Source organism: Halteromyces radiatus, assembly GCF_025201355.1.
Source record: "Halteromyces radiatus strain CBS 162.75 chromosome Unknown BX664scaffold_1, whole genome shotgun sequence".
In the NCBI taxonomy this organism is placed as follows: Eukaryota; Fungi; Mucoromycota; class Mucoromycetes; order Mucorales; family Cunninghamellaceae; genus Halteromyces; species Halteromyces radiatus.
In genome coordinates this window covers 4,186,586-4,211,751 of record NW_026251687.1, presented here as the reverse complement: position 1 = coordinate 4,211,751, position 25,166 = coordinate 4,186,586, and the positions used below count along the sequence as shown (strand labels likewise).

General features: G+C 34.3%; 6 protein-coding genes across 6 annotated transcripts; 5 read left to right on the top strand and 1 right to left on the bottom strand.

Annotated features, from left to right (window-relative positions):
• Nucleotides 1–271: 271 nt before the first annotated feature.
• Nucleotides 272–3,248, top strand: BX664DRAFT_273791 (phosphatase 2A regulatory B subunit-domain-containing protein). Its single transcript, XM_051541230.1, has 12 exons — nt 272–417; nt 497–823; nt 988–1,138; nt 1,210–1,406; nt 1,476–1,679; nt 1,776–1,966; nt 2,044–2,206; nt 2,265–2,435; nt 2,497–2,624; nt 2,684–2,785; nt 2,868–2,967; nt 3,059–3,248. The coding sequence occupies exons 1-12, from the start codon at nt 394–396 to the stop codon at nt 3,182–3,184; spliced, it is 1,884 nt and encodes a 627-aa protein (XP_051405678.1). The 5' UTR covers nt 272–393; the 3' UTR covers nt 3,185–3,248.
• Nucleotides 3,249–3,942: 694 nt separating this feature from the next.
• BX664DRAFT_290634 (uncharacterized protein) lies at nt 3,943–10,844 on the top strand. Its single transcript, XM_051541899.1, has 13 exons — nt 3,943–4,308; nt 4,383–4,510; nt 4,568–4,787; nt 4,858–5,337; nt 5,427–5,537; nt 5,623–5,803; nt 5,927–6,196; nt 6,464–7,964; nt 8,040–8,995; nt 9,482–9,795; nt 9,883–9,968; nt 10,066–10,180; nt 10,243–10,844. Exons 1-13 carry the CDS (start codon nt 3,985–3,987, stop codon nt 10,687–10,689), a joined length of 5,133 nt encoding a protein of 1,710 aa, XP_051405677.1. The 5' UTR covers nt 3,943–3,984; the 3' UTR covers nt 10,690–10,844.
• Nucleotides 10,845–11,407: 563 nt separating this feature from the next.
• On the top strand, nt 11,408–14,152 carry BX664DRAFT_377627 (pyridine nucleotide-disulfide oxidoreductase-domain-containing protein; the record flags this gene model as incomplete). Its single annotated transcript, XM_051548784.1, has 15 exons — nt 11,408–11,531; nt 11,720–11,734; nt 11,812–11,872; nt 12,024–12,071; nt 12,164–12,213; nt 12,277–12,474; nt 12,561–12,646; nt 12,722–12,911; nt 13,019–13,075; nt 13,137–13,227; nt 13,300–13,359; nt 13,454–13,512; nt 13,591–13,623; nt 13,727–13,934; nt 14,056–14,152. The coding sequence occupies 15 exons, from the start codon at nt 11,408–11,410 to the stop codon at nt 14,096–14,098; spliced, it is 1,323 nt and encodes a 440-aa protein (XP_051405676.1). The 3' UTR covers nt 14,099–14,152.
• A 649-nt stretch (nt 14,153–14,801) lies between these two features.
• Nucleotides 14,802–19,278, bottom strand: BX664DRAFT_322872 (armadillo-type protein). Its single transcript, XM_051543575.1, has 13 exons — nt 19,053–19,278; nt 18,882–18,963; nt 18,670–18,808; nt 18,440–18,598; nt 17,845–18,372; nt 17,222–17,726; nt 17,047–17,155; nt 16,284–16,961; nt 16,154–16,203; nt 15,978–16,067; nt 15,649–15,910; nt 15,444–15,554; nt 14,802–15,377 (listed from the first exon to the last, which is right to left on the bottom strand). Exons 1-13 carry the CDS (start codon nt 19,140–19,142, stop codon nt 15,058–15,060), a joined length of 3,123 nt encoding a protein of 1,040 aa, XP_051405675.1. The 5' UTR covers nt 19,143–19,278; the 3' UTR covers nt 14,802–15,057.
• Nucleotides 19,279–19,697: 419 nt separating this feature from the next.
• On the top strand, nt 19,698–21,267 carry BX664DRAFT_273779 (fructose-bisphosphate aldolase). The gene is made up of 5 exons (XM_051541229.1): nt 19,698–19,812; nt 19,935–19,983; nt 20,069–20,219; nt 20,300–20,685; nt 20,789–21,267. Exons 1-5 carry the CDS (start codon nt 19,743–19,745, stop codon nt 21,207–21,209), a joined length of 1,077 nt encoding a protein of 358 aa, XP_051405674.1. The 5' UTR covers nt 19,698–19,742; the 3' UTR covers nt 21,210–21,267.
• Nucleotides 21,268–21,913: 646 nt separating this feature from the next.
• BX664DRAFT_255544 (uncharacterized protein) lies at nt 21,914–24,961 on the top strand (the record flags this gene model as incomplete). Its single annotated transcript, XM_051540419.1, has 10 exons — nt 21,914–22,024; nt 22,151–22,257; nt 22,334–22,638; nt 22,990–23,444; nt 23,536–23,615; nt 23,694–23,775; nt 23,896–23,944; nt 24,002–24,177; nt 24,250–24,726; nt 24,785–24,961. 10 exons carry the CDS (start codon nt 21,914–21,916, stop codon nt 24,959–24,961), a joined length of 2,019 nt encoding a protein of 672 aa, XP_051405673.1.
• Nucleotides 24,962–25,166: the final 205 nt, after the last annotated feature.

Here is a 25,166-nt window from a genome sequence, read left to right as displayed (position 1 = left end):
GAACTTGCTTACCAGGGTAAAAATACTAGTATCAATAATATCAATAATATCAATAATAATAATAATAATGATAATAATAATAACTGCAGACCGGAGCCTGCTGAGTGGAATTGATCATAATGGGGAGAAATGAAAAGGGGAAGGAGACAAGAGGGCAAAAAAAGTGAACTGTAGTCCTGTGCAACCACAACGGAAGGTTGAATTTCATTGGAGACTCCTATTTTTTTTTTCTTTTTTTCTTTTTCCCTCTCTTTTTTTTTCGCCTTTGTTCCCTTTCTTTCTCTTCTTTATAAATATTAATAATAAGACAACACCTTCTTTTTTAATTCACTCATTATCTATTTTGGACATCTTTTTGTCATTCTCGCAGAATATTATAAAACTCATCACACCATGATGAAAGGAATAAAGGGTGTTGTACGTCTTTTTTTTTTCATATATATAAAAAAGATGGGAAAAGTACTCAATGTTTTATTATTATTATTATTATTATTAGCTTACAAGAAGTAAATCCCAACGTGATACCAAAGGAAGGCAGGTGTCAAATAAACCATCCAACAATACAAAATCAACAACAACACCATCCTCCACTGATAGAATTATGGACGATATAAACATTACCACCAATACCACTTCCGTTGGCATTCCTACCAATACTACGACGACAACAGTGACAACAACGATGACAACGACGACTACCATTAATACGACTACATTGGATTCTTCTACTAATGTCAATATGACTGATACTACTCCATCCATAACAAATTCAACATCTTCTGTACCTTATATATCTGTTCAACTCGACAATTCAAACAATAATGTAAGTTTAATGGAATCAATAGACTTATACGTGTCATGTATTATTTTATTTGAGGATACGTATATTAGCGTGTTTTACCATTATCTTAAGAAGAAGAAGAAGAAGAAGAAGAAGAAGAAAAAGAAAGTATATTGATTAATATGAATGATTTTTTCTTTTAATAGATGACATCGAGATCCAACATACTTCCGAAGAACGGGTTGATGCAAGGCACTCCAAAAGATACCATCCCAGTGAAATCACCTCGACGTCAACGATCATCAAGATTCTTTGTTCGTAATGTAGTAGAACTAGAACAATACCCAAATTTCCAAGGTAATAATAATAACAAAAAATAGAAACAAGTCATGAAATGTTATAAATGTATATATATATATATATTATAGAGGTACCTTTATCACAACGTCAAGATTTATTGATCAAAAAGTTGAAACAATGCCAAATATTGTTCGATTTTAATGATCCATCAGCATGTTTGGAAAGTAAGGAAATCAAACGACAGGCATTACAAGAAATGCTTCATTATGTTGGAACTACTCGTGGTGCTGTACCTGAATCTATTTATCCTGAAGTCGTTCGAATGGTAATGCATTCCTCTAATTACATGTATAACATACTGATCATTTTTATATTTTATTATGTCTGTTATTAGTTTTCTGTGAATATGTTTCGATCCATCTCTCCTCAAGCAACCCCTATGGCGGAAGGTTTTGATCCTGAAGATGAAGAACCCGTATTTGAATTAGCGTGGCCACATTTACAGTTAGTCTATGAATTCTTCTTACGTTTTGTGGAATCTCCAGATTTCAACGCTCAAGCTGCCAAGAAAAATATTGATCAAAAGTTTATTCTTCAGGTACAGTTTTTTTTTCTTGTTTTTTTTTTTTTTTTAAAAAAAAAGAAAAAAAAAAAAAGAAAGAAAGAATGGATAGACTGATTTTTGGGATCCCAGTTATTGGAATTATTTGATAGTGAAGATCCTCGAGAACGTGACTTTTTGAAGACTATATTACATCGACTTTATGGCAAATTCTTGAATCTACGGGCTTTTATTCGAAGGTCTATCAATCACATCTTTTTCCAGTTCATTTATGAAGTAGACCATTTCAATGGTGTAGCTGAACTTTTAGAAATCTTGGGAAGGTAAGACAAAAAAAAAAAAAAGAGTATACGAATTAAGATTTGACAATCATATTTATCTTTTTCATTTTTTTTTATAGCATCATCAATGGATTTGCTTTGCCTCTAAAAGAAGAACACAAGACTTTCTTGTTCCGAGTCCTACTTCCTTTACACAAACCACCGTCCTTAGCCATGTACCACCCTCAATTGACATATTGTGTTGTACAATTCTTAGAGAAGGATCCAACCTTGACTTCCGATGTAAGTAAAATGATAATCATCATCTTCCTTTTTACTCATTTTTATTATATTGATATAGACTGTCCATGGATTACTACGGTATTGGCCAAAAGTCAATAGTGCAAAAGAAGTCATGTTTTTGAATGAATTTGAAGAAATCTTGGATGTTACTGATGCAGTGGAATTCAAAAAGATTATGACTCCTCTGTTCCAGCGTCTGGCGCAATGTGTATCCAACCCTCATTTTCAGGTATTAAAAAAAAAGGATAGCATGTGGGATTCTCAATTAATATATGTTATATATTATATAGGTGGCGGAGCGGGCTCTGTACTACTGGAACAACGAATATGTGGTGACTCTTCTTGCTGACAATATTGATATCATTATGCCTATTATGTTTCCTTCCCTTTACAAACATTCACAAACGCACTGGAATAGGTAAGAACAAGAAGTATTTTTATAGTTACTTATCACTTTAAATTTATGATTGATGATAGAGCTATTCATGGATTGATTTATAACGCTTTGAAACTATTTATGGATATGAATCCCGCCTTATTTGATCTTTGCACAGAACAATTCAAACATGAAGAACAAATGTTAGTATATATATATATATATGATGATGATGATGATGATGATGATGATGATGATGATGATCTAATGAATATATCTATACAGGGAACAAAGGAATCAAGAACACAGAAAAGAAGCTTGGAAATTACTGAAAGCCAAGGCTGCTAGTCGACAGGCTTCCATAACAATGACAACCAATAATGTGGTAAGTAACTTTTTTTTTTTTTTTTTTATTCATAAATATCAGCTATCATCCTACTAAGTAAATTTATTTATATTATTTATTATCATTTTAGATGGATACTGAGCCTATTGGATTATCTAATACCACGACTGTTATCTCCCCTCCTTCTTCACCGCTTCCTACTTCACCAAGTCAAGCTGCAGATGATTCCGATGCTGATTCATGGCATAGTGTTTAGCACTTCCTTCCTTCTTCTTCTTTTTTTTTTTTCTATTCAAATAATAAAGTATTCATATTTCAGGATAATGTTCCCTTTGTCATTTTGATTGGCCGCTGTTGCTGGTTTTTTTTTTTTTTTTTTTTTGGACAAAAAGGTTCACTGCTTATTTTTACTTTTTTCGTTTCTTTTTTTTTTTTCTTCCTTTTCTCTTTTTTTCTTTTCCTTTTTTTTTTTTTTTTTTCATTGTTTACCATTATTGTATTCCTAAGTTACCTCACTGTCTTTCCTTACCATTTATTGAATTCACCTCCATTATACTACCTTGTAGTTTATTCCCTCTTTTTTTTTTTTTTTTTTTTTTTTTTTTTTTTTTGTCTGTTTGATACGTGAAGACTCTTACGAATCTTTTTCTCTCTGTCTCCTATTTTATTCAACCGTTGATCAAAACGGATTTACTGCTTCTCTTATTTACCGGTGTGATTGGATTTTCTTTCAAAGGAAATGTCTGGGCGACATCAAGGTAAATAAAATAGACTTCAACTTGTTATCAAAATAGATGTAGTATGCTTGATTGTTTTTGAACAAAAAGTGCTTTATTTTTGATGAACTAACTGATTGATTGACAAATGATTATTTATACTCTTTGACCTCTAGCTCCTTACGCGCGTTATGCTAACACAAACAACTCTTACAATAGCAATATGATTGGTGGTAGTAATAGTGGCAATAATAACAACTTGAACAGCAACAATAACAACAACAATAACAACAACAATAACAGTTTGAACATTCCTTTTCCGCCACAAAACAACGGTATCATGGGAGGAGGCTCTGGTAGTGGAGGAGGAACATATTCTTCTGCAACAACATCCTCTTCTTATAGTACGACACCCACTAATCACACCTCACCTTATTCCACAAGTTCCTCTCCGGGTTATCATTCACCAAACGTGTCCAAATCTCATTATAATCCACCACTGAAAAAATATGTCTTACAACCTCCCGCTAAACTATTACCTTATAGCAAGTCAATGCCTTCCATGGGTTATCCTGGCATGTTTCCTCAACGTATCAATCAAGAAGAAGATATTCTGACCGAATCCAATGTGCGGAGTGGATTTGTTGATAAACCGGCTGTATCTGTATGTGAAAAGAAAAAAGAGACTGATGCATGTTATTTCATGTATAATATTCATCCATTTTTTTTTATTAATAGAATGAACAAACTTGTGCACATGATATTATATTTGGGAAATTACAAGATGATCAACGACTTTTAAATGAAATGGGTGGATTTATGGTAGAAGTACTCAAACGGAAAAGAAAAGCTGCTAGGATAACAGGGTAAGAAGAATAAAAAAAAAAAAAAAGGTGATGCATTAACTCATGTTTTGTTAATAGAACTCCTTCATTCAAACCTCCAACTCGTACTGCTTTGATGGAATCGAAGAAAGAACAATGGATTCAAGAATTGGCTAATGGTGCTGTCCCTTTACGAAAACTATCACGAAACGTTCCTCATGGTTATAAGGGTGAAAAATTGTTAGAAACTCTGGCAGCAAGACAAGTTCCTTTTTTACGTGCTACATGGTATATCAAGGTGGTTGGATTATCTGAAATGGTATGTTTTTATATCATTTTACACAATAGTTATCATAATGGGAAACTAAAGATGATCTTTTTTTTTTTAGGCTCAACGAAATGTTAGTAATGCTGGATCAAATACATCGCATGCATACAATTGGACAGTGATTGTGACTGGACATCTCAAGAAACAATTAGCAGATCTGATTCCACTTTCATCAAATAGTACTACTGGCTCGATGCGAGGATATAGGAATTCAAATGTTCCCGGTGTAAGCGGTACAGCAATGGGTGGCGGTGGGAGCAATGATAATCAAGTGAAACCATGGGCTACTCCTGAAACCAAGGCTCGCTTCGAATCACGATGGGCCTATAGCACCAAACTGGCTCGATGGCAATATTGTGAAGGATTATTAGATCAAAGAAATTTTTTGAAATGGTCATTAGATACTCTTGCGTCAAGTAACTCTTTTGAAATCATGTGGTTGGTACTGACCGGACTTGTACAAGATTATGTGGATGAATATAGACGAAACAGAACTTTGACAAAATTATTGATTGAAACCTTGATCAAAGCATACAGCGCTGTAAGTATTAATGAATTTGACTGTTTGTATTTTTTTTTTCTTATCCTAATCCTTCCTTTTTTTTTTTTTTTTTATTCTTCACTTATTAGGTCTTACAATGCTCCAAACTCAACAATTCTATATCTACTCCTACTACTACTACTGCTAATCCAATCAATGTATTTACTGGACTCAAGCGTGATATCGAAAGGACTCTTCAGGTAACAAAAAAAAAAAAAAAAAAAAAAAAAGAGATGAATCCGGGATAAAATATTATATACTTACTCCTATTTTTCTACCAATTAGTCATTGTTTTTATCTAGTCCTGATATGTTTGTCATTCCAAAATTATACCACCAATACCGACCATTATTTGAAATGATCCTAGGTGAACAATCGCGTCTGAAAGTATCAAAAACAATGCCTGATATTTGCAAGGTCATGGAATCTTATTGGGAAATGATGAAGGCACGCAATGAAATTTTTTGTGGAACTTTGGAAGAAAATCGGCAAGGCACCATCAGCAATAACAACAATACCGTAATGGACTCTAGCACAGTTAAATCAGGGACAACGCCTGTCAGCAATCCTTCTGATATGTCAAATCAAGATACTCCAAGGTCAAGTGTCAAAGGATCTATTAACAGTACTTCTGAACGATCGGGTGTGGATGAAGAACGTATTGTACATACTTTGGATTCTATCGGTCGATATGCGGATTCTGGTCATTTACTACTTGGGAACAGCAACAACATTGCATGGGCGGATATGAAAGGTCATTCATCGGTTACTGCTACTGCAGCGATATTCAGCGGATGCATCAATGCAAGCACAGGCAATATACAAAAGCAGCCGCTCAACCAAGTCATTCAAATCCTTTGTCGATGGGCCACCTGTGAAGCAAGACATGGTGATTGGAGAGCTTTTTTGGTGTCTTCAATTCTTTTATGTTGGTGTGATCAAGACAAGACTTCATTTCCTCAACGACGGATTGCCCTTCAAGAGGCTCTAGTTAACTTTTTGGATAGCAGTCAAATATCTCTTTCATCTACTGGAGTAACTAGCGACATTGAGAATCAAGCTATGATGACGACAGCAACTTCAACAACAGCAGCATCTACAACGGTAGCAACAATGGATCAACAAGTCCTGGACGATCAAATGGTGGATCAACTTCCTTTGAATACCCCAGCATCCTTTTTATATGATACATTTGTTAGAATGCAATTGTTTTCCTACCATCGGTATTTGAACAGATTGACAGCACGTGGTCTTTTAGAACAGTCTCAACGAAAACAACCAAATGCCGTACGATGTCTCCACCATTTGAAATCACTACCATTATTACATCCAGTTCCAGCACATTTGGTGAATCAACGACGTGTGGCTCTTTATGGGTCTCGAAGGGAAGGCGGCGACTATGAAAGCCGATTGGAAACAAAAGCTATAGAACAACTACAATATCTGGCAAAGCAATGGATTATGGGCACTAGGACAACTATTGAATCAACTTTGAATGGGAATCAAAGCGGGTTGACTCTATTTGGGAAGAATGCGGAGGATATGACAGAACCAATGGCTAACGATACACCTGACGCTTTTGATCTCTCTTTATCGGATAAATTTGAACAACAAATGCAACAACTGATGGATGGCTCGACTAGGTATGTGATCATTCAATTCACTAGTGAATGGCTTGTCAACGAGGTGAAACGATTTGTAGTCAAGAATGTACAGATTGGTGAAGACAATTGGCGTGTGATGACATCTCCTGGCTCGTGTCTACTCAACGCTCGTCAGTACGTGGCTCTTATTAAGATATTGGAATGTGCCAAGGACTATATGAACATTGTACAGGTGGCAGTTTGGGTATTGGAAAAAACAAACGAAAAATCAGTACTACAACTTGTGATCGACACTCTCCGGCGGTATGCAAATATATGGAAATTGATGAATCTTGGCAAACTAGTAACGCAAACACTATGGAACAAACATCAATCATTACAAACACGTGGTACGCGCGAACGGTGTGTGATGATATACATGGTTCAGTTGGTTCAAGAAGGACATATGATATCGGATGACATGCGATTACAATTACAAAAGGATTTACAAATGCGACCTAAGGTCCGTGGTAGTCGTCGTACGCCGGTGTCTATGACAGAAGAATTACAACAAGTGATCAACAGCAATGGATCTAAAACATCAATACAAAATGTGGTGGAATCTCTTTGTGTAAGTTATCAATATCAAAATGCTGCTCTTTGGATTGGGCTTGTATTGGATGGCACAGTCAGCGTTATTCAGCAATGGAACAAGAAAACAACCATGTACGGTGGAAGTCATCAAAGTGTACAGCAACAACAACAACAAATGACATTACAGCGGTTCCTTTGTGCATATGCAGATATTATCAAGGATATTGTAGACCAATGTACACTCACTGGAGAAATCAATGATGCTCTTGTCGACTGGTTATCCAACAAGGTGACTGTTGTGGAAGAATTACGACAACCTCAATCGTGGATGGCTCTCTTCATTTGTCTTTTGGCGTCACGAGGACTTGTTAGTTTGGAATCTCTCTTTTATCGATTCACTTTACCCTGGTTTGATCAAGTCAGTCAGCATTTTATTCAAGATGATGTATTGTGGCCGACATCGACAGGAGCAGCAGCAGCATCAACCACAACCATTGACAGCGCATCATCAACAAGTAAAAGTAGTGATAACACAAACAATGGTAACAACAATCAACAATGGCTACAAGTATTTGAAAACATGATGGTATTGATTCGACTTTTGGTCGTTCAAGAACGGTGCTACTGGGTTCAACAAGAAGAAGACACTGTGATGGATGATACTAGTGGAACTTATCAACAACCTTGGGTGTTACAAGCTGAAGAAGTTTTTCGATTAGAGACGTTACGACACACACAATTGGCTTGTAGTTTAGATCGAATAGAACCTATGTTTGCTCTCATGGAAAAATTGGTACTTATCGCAAGTAGTTTGCCTTTAAGCAGTCCTTTACTTCAAGAATTAGTTATACTTAGGGCGGATTTACTACAAATTGGCTGGTTTCGACAAGCATGTGTTCGAGATCTTCATGGGGTTTATCAACGATTCTCTTCTCATGGAACTGAAGCTAGCACGGAGAAGAAGGTTAAGAAGAAAATGCTTAGTATTGTGGATGAATTGATTGGCGGTACTTTGGCAGATATCGGACACCATCATCATCATCATCACCATCATCATCATTTGCATCATGCTGCTTTGGTTCAAGAACCTGATTTTATTGATAAAATTCGACGTATTTTTGTCAATGTAAGTCAATGGAATGAAGAACAATGTCGCGTACAAGTCAGTTTACTATTGGACAATATCTTACTATCAGACGGTGGCAATGGACAAGACCCAAACAATCCTCATATTCTTGGTGGTGATGATATTACGATGAATGCTAATGACAAACAACAAGGCAATGATGATGGATTATTGATCAATGATAGAACGGCTAACAAGGAACTTGACGCTTTTGTACGATTCTTTTTCAATATTGTTTTATCCGATGAAGGTCAGCACCAACGACGATCTTTATTCTTCAAGAATATTATACATGGTTTACGTGAACGGGTGTTATTGGAACTGCTGAATTACGGTGTGCGACTTTTAGAAGGTTGTCATATGGAGGGAGAAGATGAAGCATCACAACAACCAGGGCTTGACCATCCATCGTCTGCTTCACCTCCATCATCTCAGCAACAGTCGGAACAACAACAGCAACAAGACCGGCCGCAACAACAGCAGCAACAACAGCAACAACAACAACAACAACAACAGCAGCAGCAGCAACAGCAACAGCAACAACAACAACAACAACAACAACAACAACAGCAGCAGCAGCAACAACAACAACAACAGCAGCAGCAACAACAACAACAACAGCAGCAACAACAACAGCAACAGCAACAGCAAAAACAACAACAACAACAAGAACAACAACAGCAGCAGCAACAACGACAACTGGATTCATCCACAGATCAAGTCGTTCTTTCATCCTCACCTTCATCGATAGTAGCAACATCCACGAGCGCGAGTTCAATTCAACAACAAGATCAGCAACAGCAGCAGCAACAACAAGAACAACAGCAACGGCGTGCATCAGCTACATCCACTCCATCACCTGTACATTCATCATCCGTGGCGCCTTTTCCCAACAATATCTTATTACTGTCTTCAGTTGACGAATGCTTTGATTCCGACAAATACAAGTATAAAAGCAGAGCGTTCTTCAATATTATGCAGCATATGATGGCACAGAATATTTGGGGAAATAACAAGAAGATTGCACTGGTCAAGACTTTACATCAACAAATTAAAAGGTTTCAGTCTGGATTATTGATTTATCAAGTCATGCAAGATGCTCACACCACATTTGCACGTGCGGTAGCAGCTTTGGATTTGACCAAGAACAATGTCGTAAGTGAAAAAAAAAAAAATAAGATTGATAAGCGATAATAAGATGATAAGCACAACTCATCATTTCTTTTTTTATCCAATCAATAGGATGCTGCCGTTGCATTATTAACAACAGAGGGTCTAATATCGGAACCGACTGATTCTTCAATTACACTTCATGATTTGCGAACAAGGTAATTTTTTTTTATCATGCGATGGACCCCATGATTATCTATTGTTCTGACTCGCCTTTATTATTCTTTACTTATTATTATTTGGGGATGTCAATAGTTTACTGATACGGATGCGATTAGTGGTACCATTTGCCTCTTTGATCTGGGAATATCCAAAAGAGGATGAGTGTGACGCTCTTTCCTGGATACGTATCTTGGTGATTCTATTAGGAGTAAGTCAAAAAGAAAATCACTATGATAATAGAATTTAATTCATCATTTCAATATATTTTAGAACCCGATTGTCCATGGAAATGGTAGTCAAGAACAATTTTTTGAATTTGTACTTGATTTTGTATCGTTGATTATTGATGAAGTACCCAAGGAATTACGGAAGCCTACCCTATCATTACTATCAACACTTCATCATCATGGCGAACTTTCAACTATACCCGTGATGTTTCAAAGTCGGGTGAATCGTATCTTACCATTCTCAACGCATAATATTTATCTCACTAATAGTCGACTAGCCACAGGAATTCTTGGAGCAACAACAACAACAGATCCGTTACAGCAACAACAACATCTGGAAACATGTATGGAACAATCAAGACCTTGGGAATGGTTAGAGGATTATGTCAGTGATCCTCCACATGATAATGATGTACCTATCAATTTGGGTCTATTCAGGGCAAGAAAATCAAGAAGGGTGGATGGAACATATATTCGATGTAGAACATAATGTACATTTATATATATATATATTCTTATCATTACTAAAACTCGTATTACTTATTATTATTATCATGTCGTCCATTTTATTATACCTTTACATATTTGTTTCTCCTGTTATCTATTATTTTGTTAATAAAGTTAACATTGTTGCATATCTCTCTCTTTCTCTCTCTATCTGTCCCTATCGTATATGATTATTACTGTATTACTGTTATTACTGTTACTAATATTTATTAATATTTACGGATGATAGTAGATGGATGTACAAATCAAAGAAAAAAATGACATATTTCAACATGATAATCAGGATGGTTCATATGACAAAATAAAATCAATCCGTCATTTTTTTTTTAATATACGGATCGGTTTTGTGGATTGATCTTTAAGGGGTTTTTTTTCGCACCAACCTGAAAAGGAAACAGCTTTACCAAACATTGTCAATTGATTGGCCAATCATCTTTTAGAAATCCATCCATTTCCATGACGCGAATGAAATGGTGTTATCATGAATGAAAACATTGATATTTACAAGATAATCTAACTCTTATAAAACTATAAAATAGGATGCATTTTATAGATCATGTCTTTTCTTCCTCTGTTAGAGATGATTTTCATTCGTACTAAACATAAAAAAAAAAAAAAAGAGGCTTAACTATTGACTTTTATTCGATTATATCTTTTCTTCTTTTTTTTTTTTTTTTTTTTTTTTTTTTTTTTTTTTAGGTATGAGGAGTACTCTCTCCATTCAACCTTTTCTTCGTATACAATCTCTTCATCGATCATCCATCATTGTTCATACTAGAAAACAATTTCAGACTATCACATCTTCCAAGACAACCATACCCAAAAGTATAAAAAAAAAAAGAAAAAAAAAAAAGAAAAAAAAAAGGATGATATTATAGATGACCAAACTCTTTTTTGTCTATTAGAACGAGTGGTTATCCTAGGTAAGTATATTTATATTTTTTTTTTTGATCACTGATAAGTATGGATCCTATGTGACCTTATCTTTCTTTAATGATATCCTTGTACCATAGGATCTGGATGGGCAGGTAACTTATATTTTTTTTTCTAATGTCATTTTTCTTTCTTTCTTGATACTATCTTAACCATTATCCTTTTGTTATAGGCTACAAATTGATGAGAGAACTGGACAGAAAAAAATTTGACGTAATGGTGGTATCTCCCAGGTAACAAACGCATAATAAATAACATATAATTATATGATCAACATTCAACTCTATTAAATTAGAAACTATTTTGTGTTCACACCTTTATTGGCAAGGTAAGCAGCTTGATTCTGTTGACAGTATTCATCTTTTTTTTTTCTTTCTTTTGTAGTACTTCTGTGGGATCCTTAGAATTCCGCTGTGTAACAGAACCTGTCAGGTACATAAATTCGTTACGCCTTTTTTTTTTTTCTTTCGTTCTCTTTTTCTTTTTTTTTTTTTTTTTTAAATATTTAACTTTGAATCTTGTAGAGGATATTCAAAAGATATTGATTACTATCAAGCTACTTGTGATGATATTGGTAAATAGCTCCTTAGTTACTTTTCGCATACTTGATGTCTATCTCATTCACTTCTCTTTTTAGATGTGGAAAGCAAGGTGATTCATTGTACAAGTCAAGTCCCTGAAACGAAAAAGACAACCTTTTCTTTAGAATATGATATCTTGGTGATTAGTGTCGGGTCTTACTCGAATACATTCGGTATCCCTGGGGTGAAGGAACATGCTTTATTTCTACGCGACGTCGACCACGCTCGTAGTATTCGAAAGAGATTGATAGAATGTAAATGATTCCCATAAAGTCTTAGTAACAAACAAACGTACACACAGAAACGTTACTAACAGTCTTTGCATTTTCATTTCAATTAGGTTTTGAATATGCCTCTCAACCTGGTTTGACGGAAACACAGAAAAGAAATCGATTACACTTTGTAGTAGCAGGCGCGGGACCAACGGCAAGTTCAACTTTTTTTTTCTTTTTGTAGTAGAAACCAGTTGGAGGTAATGTACTCATTTTTTTTTTTTAATAGGGAATAGAATTTTCAGCCGAACTGTATGATTTTATTTCCAGAGATGCGTCTCGACTTTATCCTGAGTTGATCCGTTTTATCAGTATGACTTTATACGACGTGGCTCCTCATATTTTGAATGGGTTTGATTCAGATCTCTCTTCCTATGCTCATCAACATTTTGATCGAAAAGGCATCCGTATTAAAACACGTAAGTTTATCCATCATCATCCTTCCTTTCTTATTTATTATTATTATTATTATTATTATTATTATTATTATTATTATTATTATTATTATTATTATTATCATCGAAAGAACGCTTTGTAGAATCTGTGATGGAGGACAAATTAATCATTCGTAATGAAGGCGAAGGTAATATATAAAGCTGTTCGTTACAAATTATCTATCGTACTAACCTACCCGATCCTTCTAGTTCCATATGGTCTCCTTGTATGGTCCACTGGTTTATGCGAAAATCCATTAGTAACGAAACTGGATGTTGCTAAAGATGACAGAAAACAAAGGTAAGACGATCGAACAGTGCAGCAAAAATGACAGTTCCTGAAAATTCTCACATGCTCTCTTTCTTTTATTAGAATCTTGACGAACTCTCATCTTCAAGTACTAGATAAATCTCATATCCCATACCCTGACCTGTAAGTTTTTTTCTCTTTTTTTTTTTTTTTTTTTTTTTTTTTTTTTTTTTTGTAACTGATGACCTCTTCCCGTTATAATTCATCAATGAACTAGATTCGCTATTGGAGACTGTGCTACTATGAAAAATCAAGATTTGCCATTGACTGCTCAGGGTAAGTGATTTGATGAACCTTTTTATCGACGACAATTCTCGTTAACTACCTTTTCTTTTTTTGGTTTCCTCTTGATAGTGGCAACCCAGAAAGCAATGTACTTGAGTAAAGGTAATGAATGAATATTTCTTTTCTTACCCAAAAAAAAAAAAAAAAAAAAAAGGCGATGCATGGATTTTTAAATACATTTTCAAACTTCTTTTTTTGTTATTAGTGTTGAACGGTAATGGATCTATCCAAGAATTCGAGTTTCGAAATCGAGGAATGATGGCTTACATTGGAGGATCGGAAGCTTTAGTGGATATGTCTTCCGTTCACCAAGGAGCAAAAAACTCTGGTCGATTAGCATGGTTACTATGGCGCTCAGCTTACTTTTCCATGAGCATGAGTATCCGGAATAGATTATTAATTCCACATTATTGGTAAGTGTGTTGGATGATAGAATCTTTTTTTTTTGTTACAAGGATGACTCATTATACTAACGTCATTTTTTTATTTTTCTTGTTGTCCTCTGGGTGATCTCTGGTTGAATGATGATAATAGGTTGTTGACCTGGATCTTTGGACGGGATATCACTCGATTTTAGATGAAATCCCAACTTGTTGATAAATACTTGTAGATGATGAATCCCTTCTGTAACTAGTGTTTCCTTTTTTTCTTTCTTTCTTTCTTTCTTTCTTTTTTTTTTTTTTTTAATAAACGGAGATGAACTACCCTCACAGTATTTTCAAAGTTCGTTGCCAGATCACAAGAAAACGCTTTTCGTGATGTTATAAAACAAGATATAGTACTTTGCCAAAATGGACGTCGCATTACCACTTTTTTCTGATATCGCTCTAAAGATGTTGGTAGAATATGCCAAAACACATTGATTGATTGATGACGATGATGATACAGTATAGTAATCATTCTCTTCTTTTTTTTTTCTTTTTGAAATCTCCTTTGGTGTTCCAATTCAAATTAGATAATCCACTTGTAACAGCAGCATATAAAAATATGTTATCACCTCTTGATGAGGATGTACTGTATTTAATGCTTTTCTACAGGTAAGTTAAAAATAAATATAAAAAATGGATATGTTGACTAAATGTACAGTATATATATTTTTCTGTTATTTGAAATCTCTTATACACAATGGAACTATTGCCACTCCTTCTCTTTTCCTTCTTCTTCTTGTATTCAATTTGGATTATGCGTTCAACTCTTATTCTTTTATTTTATTTCCTATTTTTGCGACATCTTATTTTTGAATTCCGTCATTTATTATTGAATAAAGTTGTACATCAAAATGATAATGGGGGGATGATATTGAGTTTATTTTTATTGATTTAAAAAAAAATGTAACTATAAAAAGGGGAGAGGAAGCTATTCTAAAATGGGGGAAGAGAGGAAAGAAAGACGAATGCAGTAAAAACTAAATAATAATAAGACAAAAGAAAAAGAAATATGATAAGAATGATAGTCAAAAAAAAAGGGAAGAATAAGATAGATAGAAAAAAAAAATGGGAGAGGAAAAAGTACAAATAAGTGATGCGTGCTGATCATCTAAGCAACTTGCTGTTGTTGTTGTTGTTGCTGAGTACGTTGTTGTTCAGCGTTGGACAAAACAGACATAATCAGGTTTTGTTGATCAGCATCCAGATCCTTGGTCAATAGGGTATACGATGCCGGATTGGTTTGTTGCATTGTACGGAAGACTTGTTCAAATCGAATATACGGGTTGATTTCATCCAAAGGTGATTCGAAAAGAATTTCTTCTTCGATTTCTTCTTCATAATCATCGTAATCTTCATCATTAGCATGTAAAGATGCTTGTTGGGCAAGATATTCCAAGTATTCGTTGTCTTGATCAGGGACATCTTCATCTGTAATAATAATAATATGAATATATTAGTATTACCTCCATTTATCCGTATTGTAATATAATTTACCACCAATATCTTCCAAATCATCTTCATCTGCTTCACTGGCATCGAAATCTTCATTGTAAATATCTTCATCGTCAAATCCATCACCATACAACTTTTCCAAACTTTCTCGGTCTATTGAAGAAGAAAGAAAAAGTCAGTAAATTGATTTTTTTTTTAAAAAAAAAAAAAAAAAAAAAAAAAAAAAAAAGGACCAAATCACACTTACTTTCTATAGCCTTGGGTAAAGTTTTAAATACATTAACAATACCAGTCAATACTTGAGACCAACCACCTTGTAAAGAACCAGGAACATGATCCAAAGGAAGTTCAATCAAAGAGCATAATGCGACAATCACCAATTTCTTATCATGAACACGAGAGAACTTTTCAAGTGTATTGAACCAGAGAGTAAAGAAGCCTTGAGTCCACTGATTTTCTTCCAGTAATCGGAGAGTCAATACAGGATTATAGTATAAACAGTTGATCACCTATAAAAAAAAGAATAAAAGAAATATAAAATATATATCAAAGTAGAAAATTTCTGTTTGAACTTACCACTTCAAGACAGTGAACCTTAAATTCGGTAGTCTTCATAGAATTAGTAAAGATGAATTGGAAGGCAAGATTCAAGAATGGAGCAACGTACTGAAAAAGCAAAGAAAGATATATATTAATATCATTACGTACTCGCTCTAATTGTTGATTTTTCCTTTTTTTTTTTTTTTTATTACCATATCGACTTGACCACGGCAATTGAGCAAGACGGATTCGATAAGTTTACCTATAAAAAAAAAAAGAGGATGAGGTTTAGATATGTCTATTTCAAATATATATATATATATAAATCAACAAAACACTTACAAGCACAGACACGATCATTTTCACCCAAACGATCACTCTTCATAACAGTATCAATAATGTCAAACATCATACGTTGAATATTTTCGTTGCTGACAAATACATCACGACCATACGAAATGTAATTGTCCAAAGGAGGAAGCATTTCGTCCATATAATCGATACCGCAATCCTTGAAAGATTCATAGATAAGATCAAACACGCCCCACATGGTAGGAGTCACTCGCTTGGCAGAGAATGTACATGAATCAATAATTTCAAAGATTTCATTGTACAAGTCCATGATCTTATTCTTGAGAGTATAAGTAATGACAGGTAACAATGCATTTTCCAATTGTTGAAGAATATCAGGAGTGCTTTCCAAACTAAGAATCAGAGTACCAATAGTTTTAAGAACACCCATAGCTGCCATAATCTTATCGCTAACATCATCCAAATCACCAAAGTCATCATCATCGTTCGAATCCGCCAATTGATTTGATTGACTGAAATCTTCCATAATACGTAAAAAGGTATCTCGCAATTGCGTACAAAGTTGAACGGCGAAGGGTGTGAGTTGGTCAGCAAACACTTCAACAAATTCTTCCATAGTGGTAGCCAAAGTGTCAATATCAATTTCTTTGGTCAAATTGAGTAATTCTTGCATGATAAAAGGAAGACTAGGGGCCATAGCGTTGCGAACTATTATATATATATTAATAAATAAGTAAATAAATAATGTACTCTTCATCACTCTCCGATTTCAGTATCGTATATTTAACATTACCACTTTCGTGACGGATCATAGGTTGTAAAGCAAGAGCAGCTTGAATCTTGACAGGTAAATCAGTATCACGGAGACAATCCAAAACATTTTGATAAAGAGTAGCCAAGTTCTATAAGATAGAAAAAAAATATATGAGTAAAAAAAAGTCATATATTACTATTGTATTATTGTTTACCTGTTCGTTTGCGAAGTCCAAATCACTAAAATGCTTAGTCATATCGCACGCGCGAGCACGGAGATATGGGAAACGACTCTTGAATTCAGGGAAAACATGAGAGACAAAGAAAGGTTCCATCATATTGGCAACAGGAGACTTCTTTTGTAAGATTTGATAAGAAAGGCATGCAATCATATTCAAAGCACCATCCTTTTCACGGCCATTCTTTTGATCGTCAGGAGTTTCCAAATACTTGTTCAAAACACCATTGATAAATCCAAGAATTCCCATAAAAGTATGTTTCTTACGGTCACGAGCCAAAGTAATCAACAAGTTGCTAGCGTTAGTCTCGGGTGAATGAATATCTTCCAAAGGATCAACCTTTTTGTGAACAAATTCTACAGGATCATCATTCCATAATTCCTCATCTTCATTGGAAAAACAGAGTTGAGGGAAGATAAAATGGGCCACTAAAGTCTCAGTGTGAGGTTTGATAATTTGCCAAGTAGTCTTGTGCTTGACACTAATGTGACAAAAAGAGAGAGAGCGGGAATGAGTAAACGAGTTAGTGCTAAATTCCCAACATACATATACAACCTCATCCTTATTATTATTATTATTATTATTATTATTATTATTACCTGTTGTCGAAAAAGGCAGCAGTCAAAGCTAAACACTTGTGAGAAATCCAAATTTCGTTCTTGATCCAACCTTCTACCTGACGAAGGTAAGCCTGCAATACATTGGGAGCAAAGTTAGAGACAAAGTTTTTGGCAAAAGGAATGTACTTGCTGGCACTGGGAGTCAATAAAGCAGGATTTCCATACTTGGCAAACAGACGATTCAAACAATGATAAGCCCATTTTTTAGTTTTACCCCAAGGATATTTTTCACGTTCTTCAGAATCAGTAGGCAAGACATCAAATGGAATAGGTTTGTCAATCAATTGTAAAAAGAGAGTTCCCCAAGGTACAATGGAAGAAGAATCTTGTAATGTTTTGGGAAGATCGACTTGGATACCAGCATGATAGATTTTCAACGTCAGTTTGAGCATTTCAGCAGCTTCGAGACTATCAGAGGAAACAAGATTGGTACCAATGTTTTGAATGGCAGGAAAAGTCAGTGCGATGATTTGTTGTAAAGGTTCACGTTTTTCGGATGACTTCCATCTAAAAGATATATAGATATATATTAGATCAAATGCTAGTGCAAAGTAATCAAATGATCAAAACTTACTGATACACTCTGACTACTTCACGAAGAGCCAATAAACCAACATAAACTAAACGAGGATCATTTGAAGACAAAAGGTTTTCTAATTCACCAACAAATTGAGACCATTGTTCAGGGAAGTCATTGCTTAAGATAGTATGTAAACAAGACGTTAATTGAACTCTATTGAAACCAAAAAAAAAAAAATAAGCCTAACGAATCTTTTACTTCTTTTTTTTTTTTTGAGTTCTTACTTGACAGCATTGGGGGCTGTTACCATGGCTTGAAGGATAGATTGCTTTACAACATTGCGATCTTCTTCACTGATGGGAGTAGTAGCTTGTTTGTTTCTATTCCAGGCTTTCACCAAACGATTCTTAAAATAGATAGCAGCTATAAAAAGAGATGAAACTCGAATCAGTTCAAAAGTTCAATGTAATCAAAAAAAAATTCAATATAAATTTACCGGCTTGTCGAGCACCGAGTTCAAGTTCTTCAGAAGCCAAGATTTGTAAAACAATAGGGAGGAATCCATTATGACCTTCGAACTGTTAAAAAAAAAAAAAAAAGAATAGGATGGTTAGTTTCTACTCCAAAGTTATCCCTATGTTTAAATAAGCTTTTTTTTTTTTCTTACACTTCGAATATTAAGTTCAGCTTGTTTATGAACGTTTGGATCAGGATGATAAGTTGCCACAAATAACTGATAAACACTGTTTTGGTCCATATTAAATAGTTTTACTGTCGTATATCAAAGAGGTATCAATGGATTGACTCTTACTATGTACCAAAGTTTCAAAATAATGTACTTTTTAGGCACACACACACACACACACGAACAATTGAACAACTTCAAAAAAAAAAAAAAAGGAATAACAAGAAAAAAAAAATCGGGATTCAGAAAAATAAAGAAAAGGAGTCCTTTCTTGTTTTCTTGGGCACACACCAAATAGAATGAAATTCCGCATCCAATCATATCATCGTATTTACTATAGTGCTATAGAATTGGAAATAATAAATGAAAAAGAAACTAAAACCATTGAAAAAACCATGTCATTGATGATAAAAAGAGAAAAAAAAAAAAGATGAGAATCGTGTCATATTATTATTATGAGTCGATGATTTTTAAAAAGCAGATGGTTTCAGATAGGCAACCCATGAACTTTTTTGACGTGATTCGCGGTTATTCAACAATGATTGCATGATCATAGAAAAAAAAAATTAGTATATAAACGTAAAATATCTATTTTTTCAATTTTGAAAGTTTATTTACCTTCTTTTTTTTTTTTTTTTTGTTCTTCTATATATAATCAAAAATCATTTAAGTATGGGCGTCTTAGATATTATTCCTGCTGGTGTCGTTACTGGTACCAATCTTAAGAAACTTTTCGAATATGGTAAGATTCTTTATTATTATTATTATTATTGTTATTATTATTATTTGATGGATGAATCATCATTATCACTATATATATATATATAGTAAACTGATTATCTTTTCCTTGATCATCTGTTTTAGCTCGTGAACATCAATTTGCTATTCCTGCCATCAATTGTACATCCACAAGGTAAAAAAAAAAAAAAAAAAAAAAAAATAAAAGAGGAATTGCTCATCTTACATCGGACTTGAATCTAAACCCCCTGCTATTTTAGTACTGTCAATGCTGCTTTAGAAGCTGCTCGTGATATCAAATCTCCAATCATCATTCAATTCTCTAATGGTGGTAGTGCCTTTGTAGCTGGTAAAGGTATTTCTAATACTAATCAAGAAGCTTCCGTGCTTGGTGCTATTGCTGGTGCTCAGGTAATCATCATCATCAACAACAACAACATCATATATTTAACCAACTTTTGGGTCTTTTTTTTTTTTTTTTTTTTTTTTAGTATGTTCGAACAGTTGCTACTTCTTATGGTATTCCAGTGGTGATTCATTCAGATCATTGTGCCAAAAAGTTACTTCCTTGGTTTGATGGCATGCTTGCTGCTGATGAAGCTTATTTCAAAGCCAATGGTGAGCCTCTTTTCTCATCTCATATGCTAGATTTATCTGAAGAACCCAAGGAAGAAAATATCGCTACTTGTGTACAATATCTCAAGCGTATGGCTCCTATGAATCTATGGCTTGAAATGGAAATTGGAATTACTGGTGGTGAAGAAGATGGTGTGAACAATGAAAGTGTTGATAATAATTCTTTATACACTCAACCTGAAGATATATGGGATATTTATAAAGCCTTTTCTGAAGTAACTGATTTATTCTCCATCGCTGCGTAAGTTCTTTATTATTGATGAATAGATAGATAAATGATATCAAACGAATGATGATGATTGCTGATGATGATTTTATTATTATTTTTATTATTTTTATTATAGTGCATTTGGTAATGTTCATGGTGTATATAAACCTGGAAATGTTGTTCTTCAACCTTCTTTATTGGGTAGACATCAAGCATATGTAGCAGAAAAACTTCATAGTAAAAATCCTAAACCGGTATTTTTCGTGTTTCATGGTGGATCAGGCTCAACAAAGGAAGAAATCGCAGAAGGAGTCAGTCATGGTGTTATCAAGATGAATGTGGATACTGATACACAGTTTGCTTATTGTAATGGACTCTACGAGTACTTTAAGAAAAATGATAAATATGTACAAACTCAAGTGGGTAATCCTGAAGGACCTGATAAACCAAACAAGAAATACTATGATCCTCGTGTTTTCATTCGTGCTGCTGAAGTAACAATGAAATCTCGTGTAGAACAAGCTTGTAAGGATTTGAAAAATGTCAATATACTTTAAATCCTTTATCTTGTAGATAATTTCAATAAAATAATAAAAATAATGATTCATTACTATATATTAACTTCTTGCATGATGAACTTTGGTATGGCGTTGCGGGGAAGTACGTAACTGAGCTTCAATTCATATATTTGATACAAAAAAGCATTCTTTCCTTTTTTTTTTTCCTTTCTTCTTTCTTTTTCCTTTTTCTTTTTCTTTTTCTTTTTCTTTTTCCTTTTTTTTCAATCTCAATAAAGAAAAAAAGAAAATTTTGGATTGTTTCTTCCTCTTCAAAGGAAACTATTCTTATTTTCTTTTTCTTATATCTGTCGAAACCTTTTAATAATGGCAACTATTCATTCGTCAACAACTCAACATTCTCCAAACAGCAAACTGACTCATTTTGGTTCTTCTACTAAGGTCTTGGATTACAACATAACACAAAAAAAAGAACAGCAAAAGGAACCCAATATACAACGTCGATTATCTTTACCTGATTTATCAAAACTAGTGGAAGAATGGACACAACAAGAAGTATTACAAGAAAACTCTTTGCCACCAGGGAAACTTCAGGTACATCAAAAAAAAAAATAACAGAGCAATACATCCTTGACAACAAAGTTCAACGTTTTTTTTATTTTATTTTATTTTATTTTATTTAGATTGATTTATTGAATGTTCGATCAGATGTAGATATTAGAAACCCTCGCATGCGAATACGGATGGGATCACAACAATACTATTCATCAAGATCAAAAGATCCCAATGGTAACTGGAATGAAGGATTTTTGTTCACTACCTCATATCATAATCAACTATTTGATACTATTGAAGTAAAAAAAAAAAAAAAAAAAAAAAAAAAAAAAAAAAAAAAAAAAAAAAAAAAAAAAAAAAAAAAAAAAAAGAAAAAGAAATTGAAACATTACTATTGTTATTAATCGTTTCATTACTTTTTATAGCTGGATTTATATGATCGACGTAAAGGATGGCGTTCCAAAACAAAACATATTGGCAAAGCAAAACTCAAGATATCCAAACTCAAAAATCGACATGATGTGTACCTCACGTATGAATTATTTATAATTTATTTACATATTTTTTTTTATTTACTTTTTTTTCTTTTTTGTATTTTTGTTTTATAGGTTTTTACCGATGTATGAATACCACACCCGACGTTATTTACCGGCTCATATCCCACTACCACACAATTTTTTGAAGTCTCATATGCCAAGTCTACCAAGTTTACCCAATATGCCAAACTTACCGAACATACCCAATTTACCCAATTTACCTAAATTTAATCAGTCCAATCGTGTATCACAATGGGAACATGATCATTACCTGCATTATCAACAACATCCAAGTCATCGCAAGAACTCAATGACTCCTTTTATTGGTTCTATTCAAATTCGTGTTCGTTATGTTTTCCAACGTCCTCCTGATACCAGTGATCATTCCATCCCAATTTATCTACCTTACAATGCCGCCAAGGATTTTGATTCTTATAGTACCAACACATTCCGTAGTAACAATAGTCATCAAGGGCTATCACTATCATCAAGTCGACGTAGCCAAAGAAGTACTAGAACAGTCAGTACTCGTACTTTTACCGACAGTCCCAATAGTAGTTGTAGTAGCCTTGATTCCTATGCCGTCTCATCTAAAACCATGCGTTATCAACAAGAGTCGCTATTATTCGGAGAAACTGCTTCAGATGATGGATTTCATGACGCTATTGAACCAGATATCATTCATGTTATGGATTTTGATCAAGTACAACAACAACAACATCTTCAAGTTCTCAACAACGATGGGCATAGTCATAGTTTACGACAAGTTGAATCATCTCTCAATACTTCCATGACATCAGATTCACACCCTATTCAACCTCCATCCAACAATATCAATGATTCTTTCTGTTTTTCGCGATGTGATGCGGATAGCCGAAACTTACTCTTAGCACGTGTGACTAGGAAGGATCAGACGACGACAACAACGACAAATGACGATAGGAACGGAAAAACAAACAAAAAGGCAACCACGATTCATGATGACAGGGATAGTGCTTTTTCTGATAATTCCAGTATTAGAAGCCACAACTTTGGTGACAAAAACTTTGCATTTAGGTGGATCAACGAATCTTTTGAAGAAGTGGCACTTTCTCATCCCAGTTTGGATCGCATGATTGGTCTGGTAGTGAGTCCTCAAACAAGAACTTTGGTGCGCGCTGTGGTGAAAATGATGAATGCTTTTGTAAGTTGTTCTTTTTTTTAAAAAAAAAAATGACTGTAGTCTGACGCTTACCTTTTTTTTTTTTTTTTTTTTTGTTTACTCTATTATATAGGGCCAAGGATTCAAAGTGACCAGTATGCAGCTTTTCTCTTCTCTTTCCATGTTACAAAAGTTTTATACAGATGTACCAAGGTAAACCAAGGGATTTATAAATAGATTTAATTATCTTTTTATTGAATCTTTCGATATTCTATTTTTATTTGGTTGTAGGTCACCTCCAGCGGGAAAAGTGACGGATCTTCGATTTTTGGATGAAGCACATTATTTCTTGGGTCATGCTATTATTGCCTATGTACGTACGAAAAGTGTTCAAATCATTTTTTTTTTCTTAAAAACAGAGAAAAAAAATTATGTCATACCAAGTGATACCGATGATATTGACATTCAAACTTTATATTGATTTTGATGATAGGGTTGGAGAGGTATCTCATATCTTGGTGATTACGCAAAATACTTGAAAGGTAGGTAGGATTATTATATTATAAATTGTTTTAATTCATTGATTATGTCATTATTAGATGTGATGAAAACAAGATCAAACAAAGAAGCTATCGTCCGTTTCCTCAAAATACCTCAAGAAGATTTACTGGGTTATGAATATGGTCTTCGAAAAGGGGCGGTCTTCCAACCAAGTTATTTTGTGTCTGTGGATCGTGGACATGAAGCGGTTGTGCTTGGCATTCGTGGTACCTGGGTAATTATCTATATTTGAATGATAATGATGAATATATTCATATTTCTTTTTTTTTTATTTTACATTATATAGAGTTTATATGATGTGATCACAGATTTGGTATGCGATTATAAGCCTTGGAAAGGTGGATTAGTACATAGCGGTATGTTAGCTTCAGCTCAATGGTTCTTCAGTCGAATTATACCTCAAATATTCCACTATATTCACGAACGAAGCAAACAAAAAACAGCACCTTACATCAAATCATTCATTATCACTGGACATTCACTTGGAGCCGGGACAGCCGCCATATTGACAATGATGATAGCTGATCATATAGATGAATTACGACAGTTATCCAATAACCCAGATTTTAAAGTACACTGTTATAGTTATGCACCAGTGGCAAGTGTATCATTGGATCTCTCTGAAAAATATAAGCATCATATTGACAGCTTTGTATGTCATGATGACCTGGTGGCTCGACTCTCTTATGGAACAGCATCTTGCACGAAGGAATTGGTTATGGACGCTCTCATAGCAGCGGATGGACTAGGTGGTATCAGCAAAGTGAACAATGACGAAGCAACACGAAAAGCATGTTTTGACATCATTAAGACTCGACGAGAGGAAATCTTCCAAACAAATGAACCAAGATATCCCTTATTATATGTTCCTGGCCGAGTATACCAATTTAGGCGACGATCCATTCCAACAACACATGATAACAGCAAAAGTACACCATCCGAACGACCAAACACTAAAAAGAAGGGCAATGTTATTCAACGACGACATTCTACCATGACATCAACATCAATACCAATCACGTTACGTAATGAATCATCATCATCCACCCTCTCTTCCAGTCATTCGGAACCGATCTTACCCACAGGCGGAGATGATGTAGTCTTCACTTTACACCAAAGCTCTGCATTGTTATCAGAAGAAATGTTTATATCCAAAACATGTCTTGAAGATCATATGCTTGTGACTTATCTCAAGGCGTTTCA

Bases quoted from the DNA above. Each gene is read 5' to 3' on its own strand.
- BX664DRAFT_273779 (XM_051541229.1), top strand. From the start codon at position 19,743: ATGGGCGTCTTAGATATTATTCCTGCTGGTGTCGTTACTGGTACCAAT. The intron at 19,813-19,934 runs GTAAGATTCTTT...CATCTGTTTTAG, and splicing joins TAAGAAACTTTTCGAATATG to CTCGTGAACATCAATTTGCT. The intron at 20,220-20,299 runs GTAATCATCATC...TTTTTTTTTTAG, and splicing joins GTGCTATTGCTGGTGCTCAG to TATGTTCGAACAGTTGCTAC.
- BX664DRAFT_290634 (XM_051541899.1), top strand. From the start codon at position 3,985: ATGGGAGGAGGCTCTGGTAGTGGAGGAGGAACATATTCTTCTGCAACA. The intron at 5,538-5,622 runs GTAACAAAAAAA...TCTACCAATTAG, and splicing joins ATATCGAAAGGACTCTTCAG to TCATTGTTTTTATCTAGTCC. The intron at 9,796-9,882 runs GTAAGTGAAAAA...TCCAATCAATAG, and splicing joins ATTTGACCAAGAACAATGTC to GATGCTGCCGTTGCATTATT.
- BX664DRAFT_322872 (XM_051543575.1), bottom strand. From the start codon at position 19,142: ATGGACCAAAACAGTGTTTATCAGTTATTTGTGGCAACTTATCATCCT. The intron at 17,156-17,221 runs GTAAACAATAAT...TCTATCTTATAG, and splicing joins TGGACTTCGCAAACGAACAG to AACTTGGCTACTCTTTATCA. The intron at 16,962-17,046 runs GTAATGTTAAAT...TATATATAATAG, and splicing joins TATGATCCGTCACGAAAGTG to TTCGCAACGCTATGGCCCCT.
- BX664DRAFT_273791 (XM_051541230.1), top strand. From the start codon at position 394: ATGATGAAAGGAATAAAGGGTGTT. The intron at 1,967-2,043 runs GTAAGACAAAAA...TTTTTTTTATAG, and splicing joins CTTTTAGAAATCTTGGGAAG to CATCATCAATGGATTTGCTT. The intron at 2,207-2,264 runs GTAAGTAAAATG...ATATTGATATAG, and splicing joins ATCCAACCTTGACTTCCGAT to ACTGTCCATGGATTACTACG.